General features: G+C 46.1%; 1 protein-coding gene across 3 annotated transcripts in view; it reads right to left on the bottom strand.

Annotated features, from left to right (window-relative positions):
* Nucleotides 1–13,487, bottom strand: part of POU2F3 (POU class 2 homeobox 3) — a 94,999-nt gene that overhangs the window by 78,657 nt on the left and 2,855 nt on the right. The window contains exon 2 of one of the 3 annotated variants that reach the window (XM_035140186.3): nt 2,049–2,117. The exons of the other annotated variants lie outside the window; for them this stretch is intronic. Within the exon in view, the coding sequence (XP_034996077.1) occupies nt 2,049–2,117 (69 nt within the window). The remainder of the gene's footprint in view (nt 1–2,048; nt 2,118–13,487) is intronic. 3 annotated transcript variants of the gene reach the window in all.

The following is a 13,487-nucleotide window of genomic DNA, read 5'->3' as shown; positions in this document are numbered from 1 at the left end:
CCCACTGCTTGCCTTCCATTCTACATCATCGCTACACTGCCCCCTGTGTTACTCCTGAGGCTCCGCACCCAGCAGTGACATAGCGTGGTTTGCTGGTGCTTGGGGCACATGGACACAATATGTGCCAGGAGGAGTGGGACGCAGAGGGTGAACAGAGCCCACTGTGCCAGCCACTGACACTGCCAGAGTGACACACACACACACACACACAGAGAGAGAGAGAGAGAGAGAGAGAGAGAGAGAGAGAGAGAGAGAGAGAGAGAGAGAGAGAGAGAGAAGTGGGGCCGCACTGTACTACCTGCCTGCACAGGGGGCAGCCCAGGCAACCAATGCAGCCCTTGGCGGATGAATCCCCTGAAGCCCATGGTTGGGATGAGCAGGACACTACAGCCATGCAGGTGGAAATTGTTCATATGTGCAAACCAAAACTGGTGGTTTTTTTTTAACACACACACACACACACACACACAGAATGCCCTCACTCTATGCCAATTAGAGATCATGCACTGAATATGATGATGCGACCATTAAGTCTAGCCAATTCTGATGCAGTATAATGTGAGTGACAGGAAAAAGAAAGTTCTGTTCCCTGCCCTGCCCTTCCTTTCCATACAGAGCCCTCAAGGCAGGTAATAAATAATATTCATTGATGAACACCTGGACAATTACAATGGCAACTGTGTACACACTTAACCTGGGAGTAAGGACTTGCTGACAAGTTGACATCATCACGTGAAACAGAGACCTCCCTTCCCTTCACAGAGCTACATTTCTCGAAGTGGACTAGCAATCAATCCCTTTTCCTAGGGAGCTCTGGGAATTGTAGTACTGTGAGGTGAATAGGGGACTCCTAATAACTCTCAACAACACCCTTTACAAACTGCAACCCCCAGAATTCTTTGGGGAAGCTAATGGCTGTTTAAGGTGGTAGGATACTTCCTTAAAAGTATAATGCAGGTAAGGACCTACATCTAAGAAAGAAAAACAGAGAGAGGTGGGATGGGAAGTGCCAATGCAGGGAAGGCACAAGTGACATAGAAAAGTCCAGGGGGCCAATATGCCGTACTAGCCCAGGAGTAGATGGTTCCCCACCCTGTGCTAAGATTTAGACTTGGCAGAAACTTAGTATGCAATACAAACACACCTTTTGTGTTTTGCCCCTGCACTGGGGAAAAAAAAGCACAAAATTCGATGTGACATTTTTAGTGCAAGCTTAGGAATTCTAGAGCGTACCTCTGAACAAAGAGCAAGCAAATGTTTCACAAGTTTGAAAGTTTTTTTCGTTTGACTGGTGTGGTATTTAGAGGTATAAACGCTCTCCAAATCAAGGTCCCCAAGAAACTGAATGCCAACAGGAGCAGAATAATTCCTTGGAGATGAAGGGGAAATTCATGGATGGTAGCCTGTTTTGCCAAACACTCTGTGTGAGTCAGCTGGGGGGCTGACACTGTTTGTGGGTTTTCAGTGTTAAAAGACAGAGGCCCCCTAAGCCTTTTGAAAATAGCACTTATTCATCCGGAAGGAAGCAGCCCTGCATTACGAAAGCTGCTTTGACCTTAATAACCCACAAAGGGTTTTCCCTGTTCTCGTTTGGGCTTTATTAACACACTTTTAGCATGGCAGGATGACCTCACCTTGCCTGGGTTTCTGATGGTTAAGATGGTGATATTGCAACCAGCAAAATCACCTGGACTTTTGAGCTGGGCCAACATGGAGACTTTGGCCCAAGTTGGAAGGTTTAGCAGGAAACGGGAGAGGTTTGTGTGGTTCATCTGTTTGGTTGGGGCCATATATCACTGAAATATCCAATGGGAATCTTTAAACTGGCATTGCAGGGATCAAAACCACCTCTAACGAACTGAGAAACATGTGCCCTGCTCTCTCATTTCATCATGCTTCTGTGTAATAAAGTGATAATGGCCCCAAATATTATGGGAGAAGGTTTATAAGGCAGCTGCCACGTTTCAGCCCTCCTTTTGAACTCCACCTGCCAATGCCCTGAGCTGGAACTAAAGCCCAGGGGACTGGGGAAAGAGAAACTGTCTTACCAGGTTCTATGTGACTGCCTTCATGCTGCGAATCTGTGGAATCTGCCACATCGCCACTCATCTTGATATCTAAAAATGTGAAGCAAGCTGGTTTTAATAGCTGAGCATGACCCCCCCCACCTGTGCCTCTTCAATGAGTGTGTCATTATAATAATATACCTCCAAGCTTTTGAATCCCCATCCAGCCTCAGGAATATTCATAAGCTTGGGCAATGCTGTGCCTTCCTCCCTTCTCTCTCTCTCTCCACTCCATTCATCTTCTGTGTTTTCATTCATCTTTTGGGACTTCTCCTTCATCCATTTTCCTGATCATAGGTCAGGCAAGATGGATGGCAAAGGATGGAGAAGAGGAACAGGCCTTTCCAGATGGGCTTTCCATCTTGAGACCGGGGAAACCCAGGGGGGAAAAAACTGCTCCATGATGGCACCTTGAGCCAGGAAGCATGATTCTCCCTAATGTAAGCATTTGGCTGATATCTACAGGTGAACCTCGGAAAATTAGAATATCGTCGAAAAGTGCATTTATTTCAGTAAAGCAAATTAAAAGGTGAAACCAATATATAAGATAGATGCATGACATGCAAAGCAAGATACGTCAAGCCTTTACTTGTTGTAATTGTAATTATTTGTCATTAGGCGGGTCAATTATAAATGGAATGTAATTAATGAAATGTTATAGCGATGTTTATTTTTGTATTATTGTAACTATTTGTTTTATTACTGTGGAATTTCCAAAAGAAAGCATTTGTAAAAAATAAAATAAAAATAAAAAATAATAAGTTGCATTACTGAAATAAATGCACTTTTCAACGATATTCTGATTTTCCGAGTTTCACCTGTAAGGTACTGCAAATCGTTCAGCGGACCAAAGCTCAGTGATTAGAGCATCTGCTTTGAATGCAGAAGGCCTCTGTTTCAATCGCTGGCATCTCCAGGACAGGCTGGAGGAGACACTTGTCTGAAACTCTGGAGAGCTGCTACCAGTCTGTAGACAATACTGAGATGGACCAAGAGATGGACCATTTTGCCCCCACTCGATTTGGCATTGATCTTTCTTTCATGGCTATGATTTTAAGCAATTTACACTGGAAATTACTGTCCCTGCTGCCAGAGTCCTGGATCCCAGGTATTCATTTACCAGAGTTCACCATGTATGAATTTTGAGGCTTGTGACCCATCACAGAATATGGGGCGCATTCAGATGCGGGAAATGTGGCATTAGTTTTTCTGATTATAATGCCGGCGCTTCTATCCCATTTTCTAACATTCCTTTCACTCTGCAATCGTGTTGCATTGTGGAATGGTGGCTTTTCAACTCATATACTGTACTAAATTTCATTCACACTGGCGGGTGTGGTGCAGCACAGTAACAGAAGTCACTGAACAATGTCACTACTCCCCTGTCTTTTCTGCACATGCCTGCTTCTGCACCCCCATAATTCCCCCATGAAAACATCAGGGAAGAGCTGCATGCCTGCATATCACCCCAGATTTTGTCACTTTACTCCCTCAATTTCCCTGGCTAAGGGGCCTGCAAATGGAATTTAAAAACACAGGAATGAGTACTGAACATTCACTATATTCATCAGCTTGCTGGAAGTGGCTTTCGTATGACGTGAAAGCTCAACTATAACACAAAAATTAATGGTTAGGGAAACTTCAGGGAGAGGGAATGAACTGCTGTGTGAATGCAGCCTATATCCCACATATTGGGAGCAGGTGGCGCTGTGGTCTAAACCACTGAGCCTCTTGGGCTTGCTGATCAGAAGGTCAGCAGTTCGAATTCCCGTGACAGAGTGAGCTCCCGTTGCTCTGTCCCAGCTCCTGCCAACCTAGCAGTTCGAAAGACCAGTGCAAGTAGATAAATAGGTACCGCTGTGATGGGAAGGTAAACAGCATTTCTGTGCGCTCTGGTTCCCATCATGGTGTTCCATTGTGCCAGAAGTGTTTTAGTCATGCTGGCCACATGACCCAGAAAGCTGTCTGTGGACAAACGCCGGCTCCCTTGGCCTGAAAGCGAGATGAGCGCTGCAACCCCATAGTCGCCTTTGACTGGACTTAACTTTACCCATGTCCCACATTTTCTTCTCACTGGGTATAGAACCAGGTGCAGAAGAGAAGAAGCCCACATTTAAATAAACCTGGGTAGCTTTGCAAGGGCACTTTTAACTCTTTGCATCCTAACTGGAAGAGTGCTGGGTTGTTTTTTCTGTTGTAAGAAACAATTTGCATAAGCTTCCACTAGCCAATTCCCTGGAGGGGTTTTTATATATATAAAAAAAAGAACAGGAGAGTGATTTGCATCCGTTAATAACACTATTTATAATGCTCCGCTCTGTGCCTGTTCTCTGCGGTTTTGCCAGGTGAGCTCTCCATTAAAGAGACATCACTCGAAATCAGGCAAAACTCCGTGATATGTAATTGTTCTCATCAAACATACCAAGAAGGAGATAATTGACACAGCTTTTTTCATATTCCCTGCATGTTACAAGACCGCAGAGAACCAATCCAAGGATAACAAAAGATAATCAGAAGGTTTAGGAAATGAGAAAGGTTGACAAAGGAGTTTGAAAGAAGTAGCGAAGCTCCATCTCAGAAGAGTATGACTTGTGGCAGCTTCAAATCTTGCTAAAATGATGAATATAGGAAGCTGCCATTTACTGACTTGGCCATTGGTCCATCTAGCCCAGTATTGTCTGCACTGATTGGCAGCTGCTCTCCAGGGTTTCAGGCAGGACCATTTTTCTCAACCCTAACTAGAGATGCCGGGGATTGAACCCGAATCGTTCTGCATGCAAAGCAGATGCTCTATCCCTGAGCTACAGTTCCTCCCTTTTAAAAATTGATACTTGTGGGATGGGTGAGGCAATGCTTTTTTCATGCCTTCTCACATGGAACAGTTTGGCAGGTCAAGAGGATTTCAAGTTTTCGATTTGATCCTGGAATGTCCTACTTTTCCCTAGGTAAAGGGGCTACCTTTGAAGGTGACCCGGAAACTGCAATTAATCCAGAATGCAGCAGCTAGACTGCTGACTGGGAGTGGCCGCCGAGACAACATAACACCGGTCCTAAGAGACCTACATTGGCTCCCAGTATGTTTCCGAGCACAATTCAAAGTGTTGGTGCTGACCTTTAAAGCCCTAAACGGCCTCGGTCCTGTACAGTGATACCTCAGTTTATGAACACAATTGGTTCTGGAAGTCTGTTCATAAACTGAAGCGTTCATAAACTGAAGCGAACTTTCCCATTGAAAGTAATGGAAAGTGGATTAAACTGTCCCAGACGGGTCCGCAGAGTACTCAACCTGAAGCGTACTTAACCCAAAGCATTGGTTCCGGATGTCTGTTCATAAACTGAAGCGAACTTTCCCATTGAAAGTAATGGAAAGTGAATTAATTCGTTCCAGATGGGTCCACGGCGTTCGTAAACCGAAAATTCATAAACCGAGGTGTTCGTAAACCAAGGTTCCACTGTATACCTGAAGGAGCGTCTCCACCCCCATCGTTTAGCCCGGACACTGAGATCCAGCACTGAGGGCCTTCTGGCGGTTCCCTCACTGCGAGAAGCAAAGCTACAGGGGACCAGGCAGAGGGCCTTTTCGGTAGTGGCGCCCGCCCTGCGGAACGCCCTCCCATCAGAGGTCAAGGAGATAAACAACCACCTGACATTTAGAAAACACCTAAAGGCAGCCCTGTTTAGGGAAGTTCCCTGTTTAGGGAAGATATTTTAATGTATTTCAATCATTGTTGGAAGCCGCCCAGAGTGGTGGGGGAAACCCAGCCAGATGGGGGAAATGAATGAATGAATAAATAAATAAATAATAATAAAATAATAATATAGGTAAAGGGACCCATGACCATTAGGTCCAGTTGCAGACGACTCTGGGGTTGCTGTGCTCATCTCGCTTTACTGGCCAAGGGAGCCGGCGTACAGCTTCCGGGTCATGTGGCCAGCATGACTAAGCCACTTCTGGCGAACCAGAGCAGCGCACGGAAACGCTGTTTACATTCCCACTGGAGCAGTACCTATTTATCTACTTGCACTTGACATGCTTTCAAACTGCTAGGTTGGCAGGAGCTGGGACCGAGCAATGGGAGCTTACCCCATCACGGGGATTCGAACCGCCAACCTTCCGATCAGCAAGCCCTAGGCTCTGTGGTTTAAACCACAGCGTCACCCGTGTCCCTTTTTCCTAGGACACCCCTATTTTCATTGGAGAAATGTTGGAGGGGATGGATCAGATCTGGGCCTGGAGTGTAGGTTGTCCAGACCAGGCTCCCTAGGGTCTTGAAGTGCATAGGTAGAAGGTCTTGCACTGTGGACAAACAATGGCCATGATGCTAAGCTCTGAGGTATTTATCTTAGTTCTAGCCAATCCGAAGGCTTCATATTTCCTGCCAATCACAGGGGCTGATGTCACACACAGAGAGATACAACTATTCCTGTTCTAAGGCTGAGGGGCCTCACCATACCCACTCAGTCCTAGGTAGCTCACTGCATGGAGTTCCTGTGCCAATTCATGGATTCCCGGGGCAACAGCATGAATATCATTGAATAAACCCTGAATTTGGTATCCGGCTCATCAGCATTCACCGGGAACACCAATATGGTGGCAGTCAGATCCTGATCTAGAGAACACTCATATACTCTTGAAATCTCCTGCTGAGGCAGGGGATGATTTAATCGAGGACATAAGAACACAAAAAGAGCCTGAAACACTGGAGAAGGCAATAGCTCAGAGGTAGCATATCTGCCTTGTATCCAGAAAGTCCCAGGTTCAATCCCCATATTTCCAGATACAACTGGGAGAGACTGCTGCCTGAAACACTGGCTTCTGCCAGTAGACACTACTGAGCTAGATGGACAGACGTTCCAACTCAGTACAAGGGAGCTTTCTATTTTCCTATACTTTCTCTGGACATGAAGGTTTCATTTATCCATGAATGGTTGTTGGCAGACATAACCTTCCCCATGAATCTGCCTCATCTGGTTGTAACGTAACCTCAAGGCTGGACTACTGCAATGCACTCTACATGGGGCTGCCCTTGGGTCTGGCCCGGAAGCTTCAGCTGGTGCCGAATGCTGCAGCTAGACTGGTGATGGGAACTGTCTTACCATGAGAACATGACACCAGTGTTGAAAGCACTGGTTTTCCATTGGGTACTGGGTCTGGTTCAAGACTCTTATTCTGGTGTAAAAAGCCATAGATAACTTAGGCCCAGTATGTCCCAAGTCAATCACTGAAACAAGAAGCTGTGCCTTCAGTTGTGGGTCCATGTCTGTGGAACTCCCTAACACTAGAAGTGAGGCAGCCACTGGCACTGCTGAGTTTCAGGCACCTGGTTGAATCCATCTTATTTCAGGAGGCCTTTCCATCACAGGAGTTCCTCTGATGTTTTAATTTGTTTTTCTCATGTTCTTTGTTTCAGCCATGAAGCTTACTGCATGATCCTGGGCCATTCACCGCCTCTCAGCCTAAGCCTACCTCACAGGGTTGTTGTGGTGGTAAAATGGGGAAGGGGAGAATCATGTAGGCTACCTCTTGCTCCTAGACCAATCCCCTGCAATGCGGGAATATGCAGCTGTCCCATATGGGGATCAAACTTGTGACCTTGGCATTATCAGCACCATGCTCAAACCCAGGGGTGGAGGAAGGGGTGTGTGGTGGGTGCGGGCCACGCCAGGTCTCCCCACTGAGTGTGTGTGGGGGTGACAAAATGCTGGCCGGCACTCACAGCGGGGCCTGCAGCGGGCCTGAGCCACACATCTCTCCTGGGAGAGACACAGTGGTTTGGGCACACCAAGGCTCCATGCTGCCCAAACGGTCTGCCCACTGCCTCCCCCCCTCCCAGCTCTAGGGTGGCTGAGTGGGAGGAGGCAGGCGGACTCCGGAGGCCCCACAATGCGCCCTGCCCCTGGGCACACCACCCCAGGCGCCTGAGCGCCTTCCTCCTCCCCTGCTCTAACCAACTGAGCTACAGAGTCTTGTGCCTCTGTAGGCATCAGAGCTGATGCCAACTTCAGGAACCCCAGTTGGAGCACATTCAGCCCAGGAACACCTGCTCCCAGTCCTGGCCTGGCCCTGGTACAGAGGAACAGAGAACAGATCTCCGATCGGGATATGCTTGGAGCTCTTGCCAACCTGCCCAATGTAATTAAATTGGATCTAACATCAAACAGCCTGGTTACGGTAACTGGAGGATGGTGTCACGTGTAGCAAAACTAGCCAACCACCCTGGAATTCTGACTGTGTAAACACCTTCAGACCTGAAGCTATAAGCCAACTGAACTGCTGGAAATGTAGGTTAGGAAGTGGGTCTGGCCCAAGAGGAGTTTGTTGGCTTGGCACACCAGACCCAGCTTGCCAGAGGTGGGAAGGGTGGCCTTTTCTTCTCCTGCCCATTCCTCCTGGCACCATCACTGCATGAGAAATCCCAAGCGGAAAGTGAGCTGCAAGTTCTTCCCAAGGCAACTCCAGTGCCTTCGAAAGGGAAGAGCTGGCCCTCAATGTCTTGCACAACCAAGCCAGACTAGTCAGTTTCATTACCACACAGAGCAAGTTTCGCCCATCAGCATTCCCACACAGCAACCTTGCTTCAGTTGGACTGCAAGACAAAGTGATTCTGCAAAACCAAAGAGGAGCAGTGAGTAGGCCTTTAAAAAAAGGATTTCAGTTTTAATTTTATAGAAAAATCTCTCAAAAGTGACTTGCCTCTTCAGCAAATGGAAATACCTCTGGCGGTTCAACACTCCCCCCCCCCGCACTTTCCATCACAGTCTCCTGGGGCCCATCTGAAAGTGTATCAGAACTTCTGAACACAGAACACATTAAATACACAACCAGAACACATTAAATACACAACCAGAACACAACCAACTTTGTCAACTGTTTATCTGGCTCAACTGGAATTGACCCCATGCATGTCTACTCACTCCCACTAAATTCAATGGGATTTAATCCCAGGTAAATGAGTAGAGAGTTGAAGGATTGAAGTTCTGTAAGGTGAGATATTCATGTTGCCAATTAGCAGGTGACTTTCTCCTGTCATTTCTGTGCACTGTTGATGGTTTCTCTGGCTACCTACTGCACATTGTTAGTCATTAGCCCAAAAGCATGGCACAGGAACACTTTAATATGAGTTCCTTGGTTCTCGCCAAGGCAGAGCAAAATGGTGGTTTGCCTCACACTGCAATCTCAATCTCCAATTCCAGTTACTGTAATCTTCCTACAATTGTTTTAAATTACCCATAAGGCATGTTTCAGAATACAGTGGTACCTGTAAAGTGGTACCTATTAATTAAGAACTTAATTTGTTCTGGAGGTCCGTTCTTAACTTGAAACTGTTCTTAACCTGAAGCACCACTTTAGCCAATGGGGCCTCCTGCTGCTGCCGCGCCACAGGAGCATGATTTCTGTTCTCATCCTGAAGCAAAGTTCTTAACCTGAGGTACTATTTCTGGGTTAGTGGAGTTTGTATCCTGAAGTGTTTGTAACCTGAAGCGTTTGTAACCCGGGGTACCACTGTATAAGAATAGCTCATACTGTATATCTGAGAGGTCAAAACCTTTGTATGGTTTCCGCTGGAAAGCTCCTCAAAAACCTCAAAATCAGATAATTTTCTGCTAACAATCTCTTTTACTTTGTTTAAAAACATTCTAATGTAGCTTTTCAGGCAACAACAGAAAGCCCATCATTCCCTTTATTTCCGATGTTCAGGTGTGAGTGCCGATCCTAATATAACTAAAATAGAAACATCCACATAGAACTGGGTTGCAGTAGTACAGAAATCTATCTTTTAGGGGAGGGGAACCTTCAGTGTGATGAGAAGGAACCCCCCCCCCAAAAAAAACACAACATCCCAAGCATGCACATCGGCCACAGAATGCTGGCTAAATGTTGAGTGGGAGAGAAAATGGAATGGAATGACCTGGAGGAGGGCAGGGCTGACTGGCTGGCACACTAAACACTAGCACGCTGCACTGCAAAATTTTGTTGCGGGTCCCACTCATTCGCCACTCTGTGCCTTTGTATTTTTGCACCATGGAAGACAGTGGCTTGACAAGCAGCCCCCAAGATAAGTGGATTTGTTTGGGATTTGCCTCTCTCTGTGCTCTGCTTCCTCATGATCTAAGAGAATTTATAAAATCAAATGCTGGATTTGAGCAGGCTTCCTTTAGGATCTTGAATGAAGAACACCAGAAGAACCTCTCTGCCCATCCTCTGTTTGCCAAAGAAGCCAAACAGGTGGCTCCAGAAAACTCACAGGCAGGGCATGAAGGCAGCACCCCCCCCCACCCACTTATATTTGTAAGACCCCTGCAGCATCAGGCCAAAGGCCCATCTAGTCCAGCATCCTATTTGCACAGTGACTGACCCGGTGCCCTAATGGGAAGCCCAAACGCGGAACCTGAGCACAACAGCATGCAGAACATAGCCTTATCCCCCCTAAATGTGCCTAATCCTCTTAAAAAGTTATTTCCAGGTCCCCATCTCCCTCTGTATTGATCTAACACTGCATGGGGGGGAGAGAGACTGCTACCTTGATGTGATTGTGGTTGCACCTTTTCGTATGACGTTCCATTGACTATCATACGAGCTCCTGCACATTAGGGGACACTTGACAAAAATGGATATTTATGGAATTATGTGCACAATTGCATTAAAGCCAGCTTTCTTGCAGTGTTTTGTCAAAGCACACTGCCTGAGTACTGAAAGAATTAAGTAAAGGAATCGACCCATTAGTGTGGCAGCAATCAATTCTCTGGAACTCCTTGCCTATTGATATTAGCCAAGTGCCTTTGTGGTACTTCCTTTTTTCTTTAGAACAGCCTAACCAGGCATACAGTTTTTATTATTATGTATGCTTGTTACGTAAATAGTTGACTTTAATCAACAATTCATGGAATCATAGAACTGTAGAGTTGAAAGACACCTAAAGTGTTGCCTAGTCCAACCCCCCAGCCAAATGCACCCAAGCTTTGTTTAAAAACTTTCAGTGAGTGAGGGAGAGGCCATCACCTTCTCAGGTAGTACATTCCACTATCGGGCAGCTCTTACCACCAGAAAGTTTTCCCTGATGTTTAAATGGAATCTCCTTTCTTGTAATTTGAACCCATTGGTCTGGGTCCTCCCCTCTGGAGAACCAGAAAACAAGCTTGTGCCATCTTCCATGTGACAACCCTTCAGATATTTGAAGATGGCTATCATATCACCTCTCTGTCTTCTCCAAGCAAAACATATAGTACTTAGCTCCCTCAACCGTTCCTCATAATTTGATGTATTTAATCATGCCTGGTAGTTATCAGTTTTGAATTTTATGAGCATTTTTCTTTTCCTTACACACAGGCTCCCCCCCCCCGGGGGGGGGAATATTAAGTGGTATATAAATCTCATGGGATAGATAAAATAACTAAATAAGGGGAAGGAAAGCTGTAGCAAACTAAACCGGCACACAGAATTCAGTACCTAACTGGGATTCATGTACTTTTTAAAGAAAACCCCAGATGAATGGAGGTTTCCGAAGGCACTGGCTCCAGTTGAGAAACTGGACCAAGTTAACAGAGAGCTGCAAAAACCTTGGTGAAATTTGAGAGGGCTTCCTCAAGAGCACATGGCGATGCTTGTGGCAGGAATAAACTCGGGACTTCACAGCTAATTGATACTAAACCACTTAATCACTAAATGATGCTAGTTGTCTAATGATTGTTCTACGGATATGTCTAAGCTATGAAACTAAAGCCTTCTATCACCCCTTTCTCGGTGATACTCTTGTGTGGTCAATGGGCTCACTGCTATCTTGAAAATTACGTAGCTTGGCTAAATAAACAAGTGCCGAATATTCAAGTTTCTGCTCCCCTCCCCCCATTTCATAATTTCACAACAAACGCCTGGAAGACAAAAGCCACTGAAAGCATTTTACAGTGCCATGGGAAGTTTAGTTGTGCAGGACTTTTATAAACACAAAACCGCAATGTTTGCCAGCAGGTAGGATTTTGACGTTCACATATCAAAGATCACATCTCCTTCTTCTCCACCTCCACCGCAAAGGCTGGCTGCCATGTTTGTGATAAGGCTTAGAAGATTCACAAAAGAGAAAGCAGTTCATCACATGGCACATGGTTAAAATAGGGCATTCACTCCCCAAGAAGAAGTGATGGCCCCCAACTTGCATGGCTTTCAAAGAGGACGAGACAAATTTATGGAGGACAAAGCTATCAATGGCTACTAACCCTGGGGACTATGTTCTACCTCCACTGTCAGAGTTCTGAATTCTGGTTGCTGGGAACTGCGGGGGGGGGGGGAGAGTGCTGTTGTGTTCATGTCCTGCTTGAGGGTTCCCCACAGGCATCTATTTGGCCACTGTGAGAACAGGATGCTGTACTCATTGGCCTGATCCAGCAAGCTCTTCTTCTGCTCTTATAGCAAATATCTTTCCTGCCAAACTCTATAGATGCTAGTCAGATGGCATGCTCCCAGTTTCATGCCATATCCTTGAGCTCATGTTTCTAAATGAGTTGCCCTTCCTTCCTTTGAAAATGGCAAGGCAAAACTCAGAGTGCTGCCCATGGCCAAGTGAAATCTCCACCGAGAGAAAGTTACCCGTGAGCGCAGGAAAATAGGTTGTACTTGCTGAGTTACACAAACACACATATATATATTCATGAGCCGCTAATGTGTTGACAGCTCAGCTGATTCGGAGATAGTCCTAGAATTCCTTTTTTACTAACCAACTCATTGCTATGGGTTCATCTTAAAGAAAGCCTAAACAAACTTTAGCAAAGGCTATTCAATATTATTTTTATTATTGCAAAGCAGCAGCTCTGTAGGCGGTTTATAACGTTTATAACTATGCAATAAAAACCAAAGCCAAACATGAAAAAATTCAATGGTGACATTAAGTCAGGAATGGGGAACCTGTTTTTCAGCTGTGGGCTGGTCCACCATCCCTCAGACCAGGCACCCCCAAACTGCGGCCCTCCAGATGTTTTTGCCTACAACTCCCATGATCCCTAGCTAACAGGACCAGTGGTCAGGGAAGATGGGAATTGTAGTCCAAAACATCTGGAGGGCTGAAGTTTGGTGGTGCCTGCCTCAGACCATGTGGTGGGCCGGACTATGTTTTGAAAAAAAATAAATGAATGAATTCCTATGCCCCACAAATAACCCAGAGATGCATTTTAAATAAAAGCACACATTCTACTCATGTAAAAACATGCTGATTCCTGGACCGTCCACGGGCTGGATTGAGAAGGCGATTGGGCCGCATTCGGCCCACGGGCCTTAGGTTGCCTACCCCTGATCTAGGTCAGTATTGTCTGCACTGACTGCCAATGCCTCTCCAAGATTTCAGGCATGGATATTCCCAGCCCTACCTGGAGATGCTGGGGATTAAACCTGGGACCTTCTGCAGGCAAAGCAGATGCTCGATCCCTGAGCTA

The sequence above is a fragment of the Zootoca vivipara genome, chromosome 14 (genome assembly GCF_965207765.1).
Source record: "Zootoca vivipara chromosome 14, rZooViv2.hap1.1, whole genome shotgun sequence".
Taxonomy (NCBI): domain Eukaryota; kingdom Metazoa; phylum Chordata; class Lepidosauria; order Squamata; family Lacertidae; genus Zootoca; species Zootoca vivipara.
The sequence above is the reverse complement of the archived record's forward strand: the minus strand, read 5'-3'. Positions and strand labels throughout refer to the sequence as shown.